This window comes from Gobio gobio (genome assembly GCF_949357685.1).
Source record: "Gobio gobio genome assembly, chromosome: 12".
Lineage (NCBI taxonomy): Eukaryota > Metazoa > Chordata > Actinopteri > Cypriniformes > Gobionidae > Gobio > Gobio gobio.
Genome location: NC_137105.1, coordinates 49683201 through 49703313, shown reverse-complemented (window position 1 = coordinate 49703313; position 20113 = coordinate 49683201). Strand labels below are relative to the sequence as shown.

At 42.3% G+C, this 20113-nt stretch overlaps 1 protein-coding gene across 1 annotated transcript in view; it reads left to right on the top strand.

The window, feature by feature from the left end:
- Positions 1-20113, top strand: part of LOC307134718 (leukocyte elastase inhibitor-like) — a 36567-nt gene that overhangs the window by 14896 nt on the left and 1558 nt on the right. The window contains exons 2-6 of the mRNA XM_079830675.1: positions 13871-14008; positions 14091-14208; positions 14326-14468; positions 18293-18460; positions 18551-20113. The exon at positions 18551-20113 is cut by the window's right edge and continues 1558 nt beyond it. Of these exons, the coding sequence (XP_079686801.1) occupies positions 13871-14008; positions 14091-14208; positions 14326-14468; positions 18293-18460; positions 18551-18958 (975 nt within the window). The 3' untranslated portion in view covers positions 18959-20113. The remainder of the gene's footprint in view (positions 1-13870; positions 14009-14090; positions 14209-14325; positions 14469-18292; positions 18461-18550) is intronic.

The following is a 20113-nucleotide window of genomic DNA, read 5'->3' as shown; positions in this document are numbered from 1 at the left end:
TCTTGGGAGTATAAGTGTACTGAATGCCAATGGAGGCCTTTCTCAGCCACCAGCTTTCAACAAAAATATCTTCATTTGTGTTCCGAATATGAACGGAGGTCTTACGGGTCTCGAACGACGTGAGGGTGAGTAATTAATGACAGAATTTTCATTTTTGGGTGAACTAACCCTTTAAAATACATGTTAAAGGAAAAATAATAATTTAATTCTAACACTACTACTACTACTACTACTACTACTGATAATAATAATAATAATAAAAATAATAATTCTGGAAACGCCCCTGATCAGTAAACAGGTGAAATTATGCATGCAGTAGTGCAGATACTATACTTTTAGCAGCATCAGGATAACAAACTAATATCATGGCATGATGATGATGATGATGATGCTGATAAAGATACACTGAATATATTTATTTCTTAACACACTAGCACAGAATGCTGAGCCAAATGAAGATAAAGATGTGTTTTGGCGTCTGGGTTTTTATTGAACCAATCAGATAAGGGTAAATCGAGAGTCAGCAAGCAGCTCATTTGATTGGCTACAGAAGAAGGTGGACCCGCCTTCCTCCTCGCGCTTGCAAAACTCAAGCAAGTGAGAGAATCTTGCCAAAACTTTAAGCGCAGCTAAAAGAAAGACGGAACTGTACAAATCGGTTTCTTTCGGGAACTTTTTTGCCCTACGTACACAACAAGTCACTTAGACATTTGCAACAGTTCATTTTTTTTACACAAAGGTTGGTTCTACACGGTCAATCTGTTTTGCAGTTCCTGACTCTGATGTTTTCACTTGCAAATCGATGTTCACAGTTGTGCAATGATTTTGGCCGCATCTTAGCGAAAGAAACATGTCAAAAGTGTTAGCACGGAAAAATGGATGTCAGAAGAATACAGATCATATTTATTTTGCGTTAACATGAAGCTGCAGTTTCACAATAACAGTAAAATTCTGCAAATATTTTTTTCTTACACTTGAAAGGCAATTTACAGCTACATTTTACAAAACTTATCTTGCGCATGCAAATTTAATTTACGCTTGCAATCTTATGTAAACTTTCACAAATCTTACCCTGCGCTTGCGATTCTTTAAGGCATCAATTTACCTTCATATAATGTAGGTATGAAACTGTTATTAAGAGACCAAACTCAGTAAACATAATACTAAATATAGCTGCAGCCATCGGGGCCAAGCGCAAAGAAGAAGACAAGACATGCCAAAATGGCTGGCAGTGTCAGATCAACTGCAGCAATGAGCAATTAAAGACCTATTAAGGTGATTTTAGGCAAAATAGCTGTAAAATGATAAATACAGTCAATAATAATGATTTAATTATTTATCACTTTCAACCAATAGGTGGCACAGTTACGAAATTGGTGTGGTGTGGTCAGAATAATGACACATGCAAAGATTGGTGTCAATATAGTGTCAATATGTCATTGCAGAGATATAGCCTCAAGAGGCCTTTTCATTATAAGTATGGACCACATGGTGGTGCTGTTTTGAAACCTTTTAAGTAGCTTAAAGGCATGGTGCTGGTGGCACATACCAAAGCCGCGTTTCCACCGCAGGAACTTTACCCCGGAACCAGGAACTTTGGGGGGGAACTCGGTGTGTTTCGACCGCAGGAACCAGGGTCTAAATGAAGTTCCGGGTAAATATTTCCCCCTCCAAACGGCCCTGCTTGCGAGGTGGGACTTTTCAAAAGTTCGCGAACTTTCGGGGGTGGGACTTGGGCGCTGAACATGCTGATTGGTTGAGCTCTCGCAGCTATTTTTTTTCCCACCGCCATATTTACAAGTCTTTTGCGAGGTGGGTTCCGTGGGTTTTGCGTTCAGTAAATATTTTTTTTGCAACAATGGAGTTCAACAAAAAATTCGACCGATGGACCGACGACGAGGTTCAGGCTTTATTGAGCATATATGCGGAGGAGGACATCCAGCGGGAACTGGAAACGGCGACCCGTAATGAAAAGGTATACCTGAAGATATCGAGTCGGTTCCAGTCACACTGGAAAACAGTGCAGAGAGAAGTTGAAGAAATTAAGACAAGATTACAAGAAATTAAAGGATCATAACAACCGGAGCGGTTCCGACCGGCGTATCAACAAGTGGTATGACCGCCTGGACGCGTTGCTGGGACACAGACCGTCCTTTTCTAGGGCAGCGGTAACGAAAGACTCGGCTAGTGCGTTGTTGGAAACCATCCAGGAATCCGAAGGTAAAGGTAAGGTAAATATATCATCTTGGTATCATCTATTAAACTCGTTGCAGTGTTTAAACACGTTGCAGTAACTTTTTTCAACGTGCTTTTCCAGACATAACGAGTGGCCCTGATGAATCGCAGGCAACGGAGACCAGCGTGTTTTCCCCCGCGGTCACCAGTACGTTATAAAGCTGACAAAAATGTGTATATATTTAAAAACTGATGTGTAATCCTTAATGGTTTTGTTGTTTTTAATTGTAAACTTAAATTGCCCATGATAAAAATTGCACACTGGGCATTGTTCAAGCTGGGCAAACAATTGTTCATTATTTGTAGTGAAAACACTTTAAATAATTAATTGATGGTTTCTATTGTTTCATGGTTGCCTTGTGTATTAATTTCCATGTGTTTCTGTGCAATTTTTCTACTTAGAGAAAAGGAAAAGGGACTGTGACTTTTTTGATGCACTGAGGGACATGGAGGATGCTAACCCTGCAGCATGGACAAGAACTGACCAATATATGCAGCTGTTACTGGAGAGCCAGGCCGAGGAGAGATGAGGAGGCAAGAGCTGGCATTCCACCAGTCAGAAGCGGAAGAAAGCAGAGGGACTTTCAGACCGGGTTTCTGTCTGTTCTTGGACAGTTTGTCCAGTCGTTCAAGAAGTAGCCACAATGACCAGCCGCTTGAATGAAGCATTTGCTCTACCACACTTGTACTTTATATATTGTACGTGTTGGCACAGCTCTTGGAAAGGTTACTGAAAAATACACTTTTTTTTATATTGTTGTTTTCACATTTTATATTTTCATTTTATTGTTCTAGTAATTTATTTGTCTTTGCACACTTTTATTTTAATTTTGTAAGAACTAATCTGTCTAAAATAAAGTAAAATGTGTAAAATGTCACTGTGTCTTTAATTTCCACATTCTAACTATATAACCACATTCTAATTGTATTCATATAGTGTAGGAAGCAAATAAAAGGGCTGCTGCTCGCAAGTCTTTCTGAATATGCACATAAACATATCTAGAAAACCCAAATATTATATTTTTAAATGTATAACTATGTGAATGTAGTATAATAACTTATAACCACAACTTAAGTGAAGCCATAAGTGTGGTCCTGCTTCATTTCAAATTTAGGAACAAGTCTCAAATTATGCATTTAATGAAGCATATTGTAATACTAGTCATGTGATTTTTTTTTTTTTTTAGTGAACGCTAAGAGATGTTATTGTGATCAAAAATAAAATACTTGCAGTCTAGTACCATAATCTTTCAACTGCTTAATTCAGTCTATTGTTTTCATTCAATTAACTTTTCACACATCTGTCATGACTGAAACCTCATTATCCTTTTATAGAAAATGTTTTGTTTTGGTATTGAGCTATTACAACACATTCAGATTTTGGATTGCCCATCATCCCATTTTGCATTAAAATGGTCAAACCAGGTGAAAGTGCACGTTTAAATAAACTGTGTTGGTAATGTGTGTACATAATCAGCAAAAGCAGCGCTGCTTGCATCACCTACACTTGTTGTTGCAGACAGTATCGCGCAAAAGTGATTACTGTCCGTCGGTAACTGGGAGAAGCAGTCGTGCGCATTCCCACGTCACCGGACTAATTTGCCTAATCTCCCCGGTACTTTAGACCGCAGTGGAAACGCAGATTGTAGCAGGTCTGGGGGAGAAAAAGTTCCTGGGAAAAAAGTTCCTGGTACAAATAGTTCCGGGTATTTTCGGTGGAAACGCGGCTCAAGTTTCGTAATGATACACCAATTCGTTTGTAAAGCATAATATTTTATATCATAATACTGCATTGTAGTCAATGGGAATTTCATGTTTTGTTCTATTATAGCGCCACCAAGAGGCACAACCCTACCATTTTTTTATTTGTCCTCGGAGTGAGCCCATACATGTGTGTGTCAATTTTGGTTAAAATATCTTGTTTCGTTTTGGAGTTACAGACATTTATATGAAAAAACACATGAAAAATGACTGACACCTGACTGTGATTGGATTTTACTCCCCCTTACTATCAATATTTTGACATTTGGGCATTAGTGTTTAGCTATCAACCTATGTTTCCGAACTTCTGCCGCTGGTTTCGTCTCGATCGGACTAGCGGTTTCGAAGATATCAGCTAATGTTTTTAAAGTGCTAAATTACAACACTGCACAAACTAGTGATGGAAATTTCGATTCTTTCAAGAGATTCGTTCATTTTCAGTTCGTTCATCAAAATGATTCGTTCAGATTCGTTCATTGATTCTTTCAGTGACCATTTTTTATATTCCATAAATATCCCAGCAGGTGGCAAAAAGAGTGTCTTATGCGTTATTTCTTAAGTCAACGAACGTATTTACTAACAAAAAAAATAATTTGGCTTTATTAAAATGTGTGCATCTATCATTAAATAAAATAAGTCTAAATAAGTGGTTCAGAAGACCAAAGGCAAAGCACAAAGGTTTTCTTGCATGATTAACAATTAATTGTTTGGTCAGACATTTACACATTCATATTATTCAGATATATCTGGGATTATGGTAAACGAACGTGGAGTTATAAACAATCGTAGCCTAAAACTGCGCTTTGCAGCCATCCGCTCTCTGCTTATAGCTGAACGAGACTGATTCACATGCTAAATGACCGACATCCATTTCCACGAACGAGATGTACCACCAGTTCGTTCACGAACGAGATCTAAGCAGCAGTTCGTTCAATTCGTTCACGAACGAGATCTAGCAGCAGTTCGTTCAATTCGTTCACGAACGAGATCTAGCAGCAGTTCGTTCAATTCGTTCACGAATGAGATCTCTCTCTCTCTCGTTCAGTGATGGGCGTGTTCGTTCAGTATCGTTGGTGGTTCAATTCGATCATGAACCAGATGTACCAGTTCGTTCGTTCACGAACGAGATCTCTCGTTCAGACTCAAAAAAGCAACTCGGTCAGTGATGGACGTGTTCGTTAACTCCAATAATATCGCATTTTTTATTTGTTTTGCAGTTTTTGGAGAATTGCATGACATGACTCAAACGTAATGAAGTAATTTGTATTAATTTTATAAAACAACAACAATGAAAATAAATAATACAAACACAATACATCAGTAATTATACAATAATTTAACCATCAGCCTGCATTATTACACTGTTTTCATTAAAATGGTAAAGTGTACATGTCTTTCTTTGCTGCATACCGTATATGCCTAACTACACAAGCCGCTCTACATGTTGGCTATCAGTATCGTTCAATAGCTGGTTCATTTCGTTCACGAACGAAAAACAGTTCGTTCACGAACAAGTCGAGAAGGAGATCAGTCTTGGTTCAGAGTCAGACTCAAAAGCATCTCGGTCAGTAAAAGGCGTATTCGTTCACTGAATTCAACAAATCACATGCTCCGTCACATCTTATACTCGAACGCTATTGGCTCGAAGTTTTGTCATTGACAGGATGAAACAGTCCACAGAGCTGCGCATGCGCTCGCTCCGCCATGCTGCTGTGGAGGGAGGAATTTCAGTGAACGAGAAATATGAGTCAGTGGACTACTTGAACGAGAACGATTCGTTCACCTAAAAGATTCGTTCAAAAAGAACGATTCGTTCACGAACGTAACATCACTAGCACAAACCATATGTCAAAACCTAGCAAGTCTGGTATCCTTGGACTCGGCAAGGATTCAGGAGACAGAAAAAGTTACTCCCATGAAAATAAGTCAATCTCACCCAAAGTAATAGGCATTTGAAAAAAAAAATTTGTTTCGAAACTTCTTGGGCTCCTTCAGGGCATTGTGTTGATGACCCAAACCAAGTTTCATAACCGTTCATGTGTTCATAAAATACAGCATTTTAGCACATAATTAAAAATGGCCGATATGGTACAATTGAATATCAGACTCGGCATGCCGTCCTGAATCTAACGAGATAACTTTTATGATTCTTGGACAAATGGTTCAAAAGTTATAAGCAAAAACAACCATTGTTTTGTATCTCCGGACCAGTAGGTGGCGCTGCACCGAAACACTGCATGTTGCCTCAAGTCATGCTTGTGATGACATGTACCAAGTTTGGTTTGAATACGATAAAGTGTTGCGGAGATAGAGGCTGCGTTGGAAACCGGCACATACTCATTGAGTAGGTTCTCATTTTCAATAAGTACTTACTTAACGAGCTCTAAAGAGTAGGCACTATATTGCCTGATCTCGTTAAGTATGACTGCGATCCGCACTTTATGTGCCATGTTGACGTTATCATGTGACCTACGATGTTATCACAAGCAACAACTTGAAAGATATGAGTGACAGGTTTAATTCATCGATCTATAAATATCTTAATATTGATTACACTTGCTAATTTTGTGGTCTTGTTGAAGAAACAGCTGCCCATTTATTTTGTGATATTAACCCTACTAATCTGACCCAGTTTTATCCTTAACAAACCCAAAATCGTGATCCCTTGAATGTGTTTTTAGTTTCTTTATTTTATATGCAAAAAAATTCATCCACAAGCAAAATTGGCCTAAATCTCCTTTATATTTTCCTTTAGCTGTAGTTGCTGTGTTAATGTTCCTCAATTCATCAACAGTACCTACTAATGGACAAATAAAAAAGATAACTTATGTTTAGTTACTTTATGTAGATTTATTAAAATGACTGACGTTCATGTAAAGTAAACGGTGTTGACATTAGTGAACTCTACATTATAGCACACACACACACACACACACACACACACACACACACACACACACACACACACACACACACACACACACACACACACACACACACACACACACACACACACACACACACACACACACACACACACACACACACACACACACACTCTGATCAGATGTCATCTGCAATATTTATCGAAAATGTTCCTGTCAGATGTTGAATAAACATTTAGTAAGCATCTTTATCTTTAAGATGTATATGGTTTATGTAAATCCACTTTGGAGACATGCGTGTGTTACTGGAGCTCCCCTGTTAGCTATACATAATAAAACGTGTTTTTACAATGCGATATATAATTGTTGATATTCATCGTTATCGGCGCGATAAGAAAATTTGCTCGATATATTAAACCTGATAAATAAATGTATTATTTCCTTATTTCCAGATGCGCACTGTTCACCATGATGGTTTGAATTGCTTGAAATATGATTGGAATCACTTTGAAAAAGGAAAATATGGTTCAGTGCAACATAAAGTTACAATATGCTGACAAATTTGATAAAAGAATACATATTTTACAGACGCTTAATATTTAATGGTATTTGATGAGTTAATTGCATCTGATAGATTATACTTTCCATAAAACATTTGCAATGTGTTTATAAAATGTGTTCTCTATCATAGGTTCACTCGACGCTGCGTCACTTTATGACGTAATGGGAACGCCCTCTGGGTGTGCCGATTGTCTGAAGCCCTTATAGAATCACGCCAATTCATTGGCTGATGGCGCTCTTATGCTCTTACGTTGCCACCTTATACTGGTGCGCGCGCCATCTGCTCCTCAGATTTCTCTGCCTTCACGAAGCGGCCATTTCATGCCCTTCGGTTTCGGTTTTTCTGGCGGTTTTTCCTCAGATTTCTCTGCCTTCACGAAGCGGCCATTTCATGCCCTTCGGTTTCGGTTTTTCTGGCCCAAATATCTTGGATTTCGTTTAACTTTTATCACCAGCACTTCAGCGACTGCAGATAGTGGAACTTTGTTCTCCTTGATACCATGGCCATCCTCCAAGCCTATCAGGCGGACGTGCTAAAGGAGAAGGATGAGGGCGACAGTTTGACACCGGAAGCAGTTAAGGAGCTGTGCAAAGCCACGTGCTTTACGAGCCACAAAGCACACAGCTCGCGCCATAGGACATTCAATGGCGGGCGTGGTGGCGGCGGAGTGTGAAATCCGTGATAAGGAAAAGGTTTTCCTACTGGACGCTCCGGTTTCACAATCTGGTTTATTTGGGGAGGCGGTCAACACGGTGGTTGAGAAGTTTAGAGCCGCTAAATCTCAGTCTGCCTCTTTTAAGCAGTTCATGCCCAGGAGAGCGAGAGACTCCCCTCCCCCTCTCAGTCCAGAGAACGCCCTTCTCACAGAAGGGAATTCACCAGTAGGAGGAGCGACCAGGGTCATCCACCACGATCTGGGGAGCTCGTGGTCGTCCGTTTCCTCGCCAACGTCCTCACAGGCGCATCGACCCAAAGCGGCCCAGCAAACCCTCTGCTCCGGCCACTTCAAGTCGCTCCTGACCCTCCGGTCAGAAAAGGAGAGCTTCGGCTCACGTCCGAGGCTGGGTCAGACCGCGCAAGAATTTCTGCCCGCCTCTCACCAGCTCTGCTTATCCAGCTCTGTTACTTTCGCCGTCCAGCGCGCTTCGAAATACAGAACTGGCCCGACCCACGCCTTTTCCAGCGCTGAAGGAAAGAGATGCTTTTTGCTTTCTCCCCTCACGTCTGATTGGCTCACCATCCGCCGCTCGTTCAGACGGAGACACATTCGGTCTTCTTCTGGAATCAGCGAGGCTTATTTTTCCCACTCTGGCCGTGACATCTCCCACTCCGCGCCAGGACGCCACGTGCTCTCCTTCGCGGATGGCCACACCTCCCTTCAAGGTTCAGCTCGACACCCTATCTCAGGTATCTCCACCGCACCTCAACACCCCACTTCCTCTGTCACATTTCTCCCACGAGTGGAAGCTTCTGCCAGGGGTATCATCCTGGGTCCTCCGCACAATTCAGTCCGGTTATACACTCCAGTTCTGTCGCAACCCCCCTCGCTTCGACGGTGTCATTCAAACTGTAGTAAACAGCGCCTCAGAGGCTTCTGTTTACTGTTTTCTGTTTATGGTCAAGATGGCGCCGAGGATGGCCGCAACGTCGCAAGCTCTGCTGAAACATTGTAGTTTTTTGTGTGTTCTGTTTATAGTTTTTGTGTTTTTTGTCTTGGATGTTGTCTGCCTTACTACGTACGACAGACAGACACTTTTGGACATTGGTTCGGCAATCGCACACCGAAAACCGGACTTTAAATTCTTCAGTGACGAACCGCTTCTTCCCACAAGCAATTAGACTCCTTAACTCTTGATCCATCAGGATCATAACACACTGGACAAAATATCACTCAGCACAACCCACTGCAGATACACACACATTATATACACATTTATCTATCATATAGCACCTATTGTACATTGGATCTCTACTGTGAATAATATTGTATACTGTACATTGTATATTATTATTATTATAGCTTAATGTATACTGTTTAATGTATGTTTTAGTGTATATTGTTTAAAGTATATGTATATTGTAAGCAGGGCTTAAAAACGGAAAAAAATATCAATCGTTTCACTCCGAGCAGAATCGATATAATAGCGTTTCCGTTTTTGCGTTCCTCAATAAACATTACTGTTCCGAAAACGGTTTGATATGAAAAAATACCGGTTAATAACGTTATTTTAATTTAGCCTATACTTTAAACAAATATGTATAAATAGACTTATTTTCACTCAATAATAATATAACGCATGGTAATTAAACTTGAATATTTATTTCATAACATTTTTAAAACCAGAAATACATGCATTAGAATTACAAAGCATAAACAGCGGACCTGTTTTAATGGAGCGATAGACAATCTAAAGTGCCCTCTTATGCCGAATTATTTTCAGAAGAGTGATAACATTCTTTGTATATAACTTTTTTTCAACACGACTTGTTTTAAAAATTGCATGAATAAATAATAAATAAACTGGATAAGCATTGCTCTTTTAATGCATCGTCAACTGGTAATTTCAAAGCAAAGATCATTTAATACAATATAACATACCATTTAATACGAAGCATCAACCGTCTATATAGAAAACATTGAGCTGTCCTGTATTGGCAATCTGAAAGACTATAGGAAAAATGTTTGATAGATGCTAGTAACCTACTTGGACAGGCTTAAACAAAATCCATAAACTAGCCTAAATCAGACTATTTGAGCTTAAAGTCCGTACTGCTTATTTAAACGTACGAAAAGAATGTCCTCCAATACCTGCGCTTTCATTGTAGACCTCAGCGGGGAAAGAAATGTACTTGAGGCATGAAAATGCGCGCTCACACTGACTTGCGTTACCGGTAGATTCATAGATGATGGTGCGAGGGCATTTCACTCACGCTTGATCCGTCAATGTCACACGCTGTACTACTCAATTCATGATTGGTCACTGCCAAATTAAAGTATTAAAGAGAACGATAAAATAACGTTATTAACCGGTTAATGGTCATTTCAAATTAACGTTTCTGTTCAGAACGATTCAAATTGATTTTGATTTCGTTTCCGTTTTTGTTCCTCTTAAAATTTCGTTCGTTTCCGGTTTTCGTTTTCGTTCCTTGAACCGGTTCAGAGCCCTGATTGTAAGTATAAGTATATTGTTTAAAGCTGTGAGAACTACACTCACATTGTGTAAATTATTTATTGTTTATTGTAGTGTATACTGTGCTGTGAGTAATTGTGTGTGCATCAGATGTGTAATCTGATGCTGCTTTAAATGTTGTACATGTCATGTCATGACTGCTATGTTGCTCGGAACTGCACCTAAGAATTTCATCTGCTGTTGCACTTGTGTACATAGTTGAGTGACAAACAAAGTGATTTGATTTCTGTTCTACAACAGGAAAATGTGGCTTCTTCAGCCGTTATTTTTCATTATTTTCTGCGTCCCATTCTGGACCTCCACCCTCTACAGAGGGAAGTTCAAGATGCTAACACTCAAGACTATTTTGTCACAGATATGTGCGGAGGACTGGTTCGTTACGATAGACCTTCCATATTCAGGTCGTCCAACGACACAGGAAATTCCTCAGATTTGCCTTCAAGGGGAGGGCTTATCAATACAAAGTCCTTCCCTTCGGCCTCTCCCTGGCACCGAGGATGTTCACGAAGTGTATGGATGCTGCTCTGGCCCCGTTGAGGCTCCAGGGCATCCGTATACTCAATTACCTGGACGATTGGCTCATCCTGGCCCACTCCAGGGAGTTGGTGACTCGCCACAGAGATGTCGCTCTTCAGCACATTCAGTCTCTTGGTTTGAGAGTGAACACCGACAAGAGTGTTCTCACCAAAGCTCAGCAGACCACCTTCTTAGGAGTTCACCTGGATTCTGTTCTGATGCAGGCCCACTTGGCCCCTGCTTGGATTTCCAATATTGTAACATGCTTGGCCCGCTTCAGGCTCGGCCATCATGTTCCTGTGGGTACGTGTCGCAGGCTCCTGGGTCTCATGGCCGCAGCTTCCCCGGTGCTTCCCCTGGGACTGCTTCACATGAGGCCCTTCCTCTGGTGGATGAAACACTCAGGTGCTTGATCAACAGGATCGGCCCTTCGCCTATTGAAGGTGTCGCGCGGCTGCTTCCGCGCCCTATCAGTATGGCGGGACCCTCTCTTTCTTCGAAAGGGGGTCAATATAGGGGCTGTTTTCCGTCGCCAAATGATCACGACGGACGCCTCTTTAACCGGCTGGGGTGCGGTATTCGAGGGCAGACCGGCATGCGGGGTTTGGGAAGGGGAAGTTCTCTCTTGGCACATAAACTGCCTAGAGCTGAGAGCTGTGTCCCTGGCCCTTCGGCACTTTCTCCCCGCTCTCATGGGATATCATGTAATTGGCACTCCGGCAAACTTCTGTCCCTGAGAGCAGTCCATGTACCCAGAGTCTTGAACCTTGCAGCAGAAGGAGTCGTCCCAGTGCCGGCTCTGGTTTTCTCTGAGCTCCCTGGCTCCATTGGGGATAGATGCGTTCACGCATCCATGGCCCAACCTGAAACTCTATGCATTCCTGCCCATCAACTGATTCCGGCGGTTCTGTGCAGGGTGAGAGAGAGCGGGGTCAGCCTCCTGCTTGTGGCTCCACTCTGGCCTTCCCAGACTTGGTTCTCGGAGATGGTTCTCCATCTGGATTCTCTCCCCTGGGAGATCCCGATCAGAGAGGACCTATTGTCCCAGCTTCAGGGCAGGATTTGGCATCCTCACCCGGAAATTTGGAAGTCCTCCAAATGGAGGGTCTTTGAGTCATGGTGCTCGTCCCATGCGGTGGATCCAGTTAACTGCCTGGTGAGACCAGTGCTGGAGTTCCTGCAAGAAAAGTTTGCCGCTGGAGCAGCAGTTACCCCTCTTAGAGTTTACGTTGCTGCTATCGCTGCTCGTAGGGAGTTGGATGAAGTTCTACTAGGCAAGCATAGGTTGGTTTTGTCTTTTATGCAAGTGGTTAGGCGCCTGAGGCCAGCACACTCCCCTGGTATTCCGTCTTGGGACCTCTCAGTTGTCCTGGAGGGGTTAACAAAGGCTCCCTTTGAGCCCTTGGAGTCAGCTCCGGAGCGGATTCTGACTCTTAAGGTTGCTCTTTTACTAGCATTAACCTCCTTGAAGTGTGTGTGCGACCTACAGGCCCTCTCTGTTAGTGGGTCCTGTATGGATTTGGCTCCTGGTCTAGTCAAAGTAACCTTAAGACCTAGACTAGGTTATGTGCCCAAGGTTTTGTCCACTTCGTTTCGTTCTCAGGTTGTCACCCTTCACTCTTTTCACCCTCCTCCTTTCGACTCGGAGAAGGACGAGAAGCTTAATTTGCTCTGTCCTGTCCGAGCATTGAAGTGTTATGTAGACTAGTCTGACGGTTGGAGGAAATCTAATCAACTCTTGGTGTGCTTCGGTGCTGCCGAAGGTGCTTGCCGCGTCGAAGCAGAGGATTTCCCATTGGGTGACAGAGGCCATCTCGCTGGCATATGAGGTGCGTGGTATACCTCCACCTCTTAGCATCAGGGCACACTCTACCAGAAGTGTGGCTTCCTCTCAAGCGCTTTTTAGAGGGGCTCTTCTGGAGGATATTTGTGTAGCGGCAGGTTGGACCTGCCCGCACACTTTTGTGAGGTTCTATAGTTTGGATCTCGACATGGCTCCGGGTTTGCATGTTCTATCTGCTTAATCCGGCCATGCAGGCTCTCTGGTATTCTTTGAGCCAGATATGGCAGCGCTTTAGCTTGGCGTGTGTGGTATATCGTTCCCATTACGTCATAAAGTGACGCAGCTTCGAGTGAACCTATGAAAGAGAACGTCTCAGGTTACTTGTGTAACCTATGTTCTCTGAGTAGGGAACAAGACGCTGCGTCTGCTGCCAAGCTCCTCGTGCTGCTGACAAGCCTTCCTTTTCGGCAGAGAAATCTGAGGAGCAGATGGCGCACGCGCCAGTATAAGGTGGCGATGCAAGAGCGTCGGGGCAATTAATTGGCGTGATTCTATAAGGGCTTCAGACAATCTGCACGCGTCTCGTTCCCTACTCAGAGAACATAGGTTACACAAGTAACCTGAGACGTTTTTATGCATACTTGGCATGAGTTTTTGCTGCATTTACACTGTTCTGACCAGCAGGCTTCGCCAGCGTGTGGTGTTTCCAACTCTTCGAAACATCTAGTGAATCATTTTGCGAAGCAATTGGTTCAATTGATTCAAAGCTTTAAAAATGTTGTTTCTCCCATCACTAACTTCTGGCCTGGCATGCATAACACAGCCTTTTTAGTAGGGAAAATAAGGTTCAGAGCAACATGTGCAGCACAAGTCTGTCATATAGACTACATTAAATTATAATATGCTGACCAAGGAGAACTTCTCTTTCCCTGTGCAGGTTTTGTCCTTCAGTTCTGTCTCTGATGTCCACTCTCATTTTAAGTCCCTCACCTCATCGATCAACAGTCCATCGGCCTCCTACATCCTCAAACTGGCCAACCGCCTCTATGGAGAGAAAACCTACAGCTTCTTACCCGTGAGTCCATTGGGCCTGTAAAAATGAGACATGTTGATGCTCTCTGTGTGCTGTGAGACGGTGGCTTTATTTTGTGCTGCAGGAGTATCTGGAGTCCACGCTGAACCTGTACCACGCTGACCTTCAGCCTGTGGACTTCTTTGGAGCGACTGAGGACTCACGAAAGCTCATTAACACATGGGTGGAGGAGCAGACGGAGAGTGAGAACAACACTTCCATACACACTTATATTTCAGATAAAACAATCATCTGTTGCTAGAAAACATTTTTTTAAAGCCACAGATGTGAAGTCAAAAACACAAACTTGTGTTTTTCAGATAAAATCAAAGATCTTCTCAAGCCGGGAACGGTGGATCGAGAGACCCGATTGGCTCTGGTTAATGCCATCTACTTCAAAGGGAACTGGCTTCATAGATTTAAAGCACAAAAGACTAAAGAAATGCCATTTAAGATCAACCAGGTGCGATTCTCTCAGGGTTTCAGCGGGTCTTAAAAAGTCTTAAAGGGATAGTTCACCCATTTTAGTTAAAGGGTTAGTTCACCCAAAAATGAAAAACGCCGGTTCTGCGTCATATTCTTGCGCATGCGTCGTGGTGCTTCGTGAATTCACGGCCGAGGCAGACAAGGAAGACAAGAACTTGTGGAATAAAGTCATTATTTTTATTTTTTTTCGCACAAAAACTATTGTCATTGCTTCATAAAATTATTGTAGAGCCACTGTAGTGAGATGGACTTTGTAACGACGTTTTTAGTGCCTTTTTATGGGTCTTGTGAGTGTGAATGTACAAGTGTCAATGGAGGCCTATCTCAAGCCTTTCTCAGTCATCAGCTTTCAACAAAAATATCTTCATTTGTGTTCCGAAGATGAACGAATGTCTTACGGGTGTCGAACGACATGAGGGTGAGTAATTAATGACATAATTTTCATTTTTGGGTGAACTAACCCTTTAATAAAGGCCTTCTGAAGCGAATCGATGGGTTTATATAAGAAAAATATCCATATTTAACATGGTACAAAGTAAAATATCTAGCTACCACCAGACCGCCGTATTCAAATTATGAAAAAAAGTGTAACTGACACAACGTTGGACGTAGCGTAAGCATTTTGAACTGTGAGAGGCGATACACTTTCGGCGAAAGTTGCATTCTACATGTTGTCACTTCTTCTTGAGTCTCTCCTTCATTGTCCGACCGAGGTTTGAACATAAAAGCCTGAACAGTTTCTGACATTTTCAGTGCGTGTCTGCGTGAGGTAATCGGAGCTGCTAACATGAGCTCTTGAAGCTCCGCCCTCTTCCTGAAAGGGGGCCGGGAGCAGCAGCTCATTGGCATTTAAAGGGGCACACACAAAAACGGTTTTAACATGCTATAAAAAGTGGTCTGTGGGGTATTTTAAAATGTCCTGCTAATTTACTCACCTCATCTCATCCAAAATGTCTTTCTTTCTTCAGTCGAAAATATTTTTTTTTAAAAAGAATTAAGTTTTTTGAGGAAAACATTACAGGATTTATCTCCACATAATGGACTTCAATGGGCATCAACGGTTGAAGGTCCAAATCAATGCAGTTTCAAAGGAAGGGCTTCAGAGGCTCTGCACGATCCCAGACGAGGAATAAGGTCTGATCTAAACAAACCATCAGTCATTTTCTAAAAAAAAAGAATTTGGAAAGGTCACGGCCGTGACGTAGGTGGAAGTACCGACCGTGACCTTTCTAACGTGATGACATTATACATCATGCAAAAGCAGAACACAGGGGGCGCTCGTGCATAGCCCATGGAGTAGCCGCGTTTTTTTTAGCTCCTCTCCACCGACATTCAATTTTGATTGTTTTTGTAATTTACGTACCGTCCATCCACTTCATAGTCGAGAATGACTTATTGAAAGTTAATTTTAGTCAGCTGTTTTGAGTATTTTGTGAAATCTAAGTGCGTTGAAGGCGATTTTCGTTCTGTCAGAAAAATGGCGTCTAAGAAATCTTCTAAATCTGCTGCAACTAAGGAGGACGCCAACACAGGTGATGCTATCCCACAGGGAAACGTGAACGCGATTCTTGCCGCAATCGGTGCCCAAGGGGATGATTTGAAAAAGCTGATAGAGGACCAGATGACAGCATTAAGTGCTTGCTTGGATACATTGGACGCTACACTGGTTAACCTGCAGTTGGATCAGGCTGGGGTTAAACAAAAAATGGCGTTTGAAGGTGCCCTGAGTGGTACTGATTCACCCCTGAGGTTGAAAAATTGTGCGAAGACTTGCGTGCGGAAAACAAATCTCTCTGGGCTAAACTGAATGACTTAGAAGGACGCTCTCGGAGGCTGAATCTCAAATTTGTGGGAATAAGTGCCCTTCGGTGTTTATATCGGACTTGATTGTCGAACTTTTCTGTACCCAAGCCGTCCGAAGGCCAGAGACCTCGTACCATTATCACACGGGTCCACAATGATCGGGATAAAGACTTCCTCTGGAAGTTTCCTCTGGAATATAAAGGAAAGCGGATTCATATCTTCCCTGATTATACACCGGAGGTGACAGCGCAGCGACGCGCATTCAGTTCGGTCACGAAAGCTCTGCGGGAGGCTGGGTTGAAATGGTCCCTGCGTTTTCCAGCTAAATGAATGCTTAATAAGCCATAAATAAGTTTAAAAAATCTCTATAGATAAATGGAGGGTTCTTCCATTATCATTAATTGGTCGAGTTAATGCTATTAAAATGGTCTCTTTGCCTCGCTTAATCTATCTTTTTCAGAACCTGCCTATATATTTGCCACTATCTTTTTTTAAACAATTAGACTCTGTCATTTTTCCATTTATTTGGGGCTTTAAAGCTCATAGAATTTCTAAGGCCCATTTGCAGAAGCTGAAAGGAGCTGGGTGGTCTAGCTCTACCTGTTTTTCGTCATTATTTTTGGGCTGCTAATGCCAGGGCTATGATGTTCTGGCAGATTAGCGATCAAGCTGCTGTTAACTTGGATGCGCATCCAAACTGGCTGTATATTGAGGCTCGGTCAGTTGTTGATAGCTCTCTTTCAGCTATTCTTTTCTCAAATCCTAAATCTTTAAAGAAGTTACAATGTAAGAATTGTGTTGTGCTCAATTCCATGAGAATTTTAAAACAAATGAAAACCGCATTGAATATTACTTGTCCGTCTGTGCATCTGCCCATTTGCAATAATCCAAATTTTCTGCCCGGCCAGTCGGATAAGGTATTTTCACTGTGGAGGGTTAAAGGAGCGATAAAGGATCCTCTCATTCAGTCCGTTTAATCCTCTGAACATTGCGAACGGGTGTTCTGCTGGACTTTTGTTAGTATTGGTGTGACCGGTCTGAATTTCGCGCGGGGTTGCTAATTCTACTAATTCCCGCGGATTTTGCGCTCGCATCTGAAGCGCACACACACATACCGTAATAAAGCCGCCTCTGACATACAAGTGCAAAAATGAGCTCCTTTTTCCATCTTATTAATGGTCAAATACACTCAAAAATGTCTCAATGCCCATCTTGGCGAGTTTTAACGTAAACACAGTCGTAACCAGCTCACAGGAACAGTGTTTGGATATGCGTGCGTCAGGTCTTCAAGGGACAGAAGTTATTTATTATTCAAACTACAAAAAGACAAACAATCACTTACGAGCACACATATTCTGAATGCCTTCGGCAGAATTCAAATGATCTAGATTAATCTAGATTAATGTAGATTAAAACAATTAATCTATGCCCACCACTAATACAAACTGTTATAAATAAAAATAAATATATAAAAAAAAGCAGAACACAGTTGCGCATTTGAGGTTAGAAAGTATATACATTTTTTTTTTTTTTAATGACTGATGGTTTGTGTAGATCAGACCCTATTCCTCGTCTGGGATCGTGCAGAGCCTCTGAAGCCCTTCCTTTGAAACTGCATTGATTTGGACCTTCAACCGTTGATGGCCATTAAAGTCCATTATGTGGAGAAACATCCTGGAATGTTTTCCTCTAAAAACTTTGACTGAAGAAAGAAAGACTTCTTGGATGAGATGGGGCTGAGTAAAATATCAGGACATTTTCAATATCATGTGAACAAATCCTTTAAGCTAAACCTTCACACACACACACACACACACACTCTGGGGACATCAGAGACTTATTTTACATGTGTAAAAAGGGGCTTTATAGGACGCCTTTAAAAAGGTATTAAATTTACCATCATAAAACCTGCAGAAACCCTACATCATACCCACCTGACCGAGAGTCATATTCTTCATGGTTACTCTCTCATTCGCACATGTGTCTGTCTTCCATTAGAATGAGAGCCGACCAGTGCAAATGATGTACCAGGAGAAAATGTTCCCCTTCAACTACATCCATGAGCAGCGCTTGCAGGTGCTGGAGTTGCCATATGTAAAGGAGGAGCTCAGCATGTTGATCCTTCTTCCTGAGGAAACCCAGGACGGCTCTGACCCTCTTCTGAAGGTCGGCAAGAATTTTTTGTTCTGATCTTGATTGTATTTGGTATCTTGTCTGTTCAGAGACTCACAATATTTGTATGTGTGTGTTTGACAGCTGGAGAGCGGGTTGACCCTTGACAAGCTTCATGAATGGACCAACAGAAACAATATGGAGACCTGGACAGACATCATAGTCCATTTGCCAAAGTTTAAACTGGAGGTTGAGAGCTCCTTAGCAGAGACATTGATGGGGATGGGGATGACTTCTGTGTTCCAGGATGGAAAGGCTGATCTGACAGGCATGCACAGTTCGGGTGACCTCTTCATTTCAGCGGTGGCCCACAAGGCCTTTGTTGATGTAAATGAAGAGGGCACAGAGGCGGCAGCAGCTAAAGTAGTCATGGTGACTGACAGTATATGTCAAGAAAATCACTTCATGGCAGATCACCCGTTCTTATTCTACATCAGGCACAACCCCACCAACAGCATCCTCTTCTTTGGCAGATTCAGAGGCCCATCTTAAATTTGTGATGTCTGTTGTTGGGGAAAAATTTAATCACAGAAGATTTTATTTTCCAGACCTGTTTTCTCTATTGTGTTTTAAATGAGTCACATCAAAGAGGCCCCACCTGTGGAAGCCATACATTGTCCCTTTTATCTTTGTCCCTTTTATCTTTTATGGCTCTTGGAATCTGAGTTCCTGGCTAGCATCTATGCGTTTGAATAGTTATGCTGATTAGGAGTAGGTGATACTCTGTCTGGGCAGGGTTTTCCCAAGACCTGTATATGTAATTAACATGCTTTGTTACAGATGAAGGACCATTGTGTTTCTTGCTTTTAATTCAAATAAGATCCAAGACAGGAGGGGGACCATTTGTGTATTGTCTCACCTCTTGCTCAAGGCGAAACCTTCAGTGGGTTTCGCCAGATGTATGGAAAATTACTGAGGGGGTTGTTAAAACATTGAGGGTATAAAAGTTTGTGCTTTCTTTTGTTTTAGCAGTTCACACTCGGTACAGGCTGCATGACTGTGTTGACTGTGGGCTCTTTCTTGCAAGAAAAATAAATCTTTATAAAGTGAATCTTTTTCCTAAGGTTTGTCTCTTATTAGTGATGTCAACGAATTCAATTTTGCCGTAATAATTTTGGTGTCAGAAGCGGGACTCCTTGGACGGACCTTCTGGACCTGGAAAGCACCGGTGACTTGCAATCCTGATTCACGTCAGCCCTACCCCGTTAGATTGAGGGACGAGGGACCGACACGCTACAGGTCCAGGAGGACGACCACTGGAGTCGAGATAAAACGAACCCTAGACGGCAAGGGGCGATTCTGGTAAGAGACAAACTTGAAAGAATTCAAGGGAAGTTTTAAATAGAGATTTGGTTAAATTGAAATTTGAAATTGGTAGGGATAAACCATAGGGGGAGTCTGAATCTGTGGCAAATGCAGCGTGAATTGAAGTTCTAAAAAAAAACAAAAAAACAAAACAAAAGGGAGACTGAAATCACGTGGGCGAATTGGAGGACCGAGTTGTGTGCGGTCCGGGGACTGAGTTGTGTGCGGTCCGGGGACTGAGTTGTGTGCAGTCCCGAATAGGGCACTATTGCGAGTGTCCGCCCGGCTGATCTTGGGTGAAGAGATCAGATCTGTACGGAGACGTCCAACAGATTAATAGCG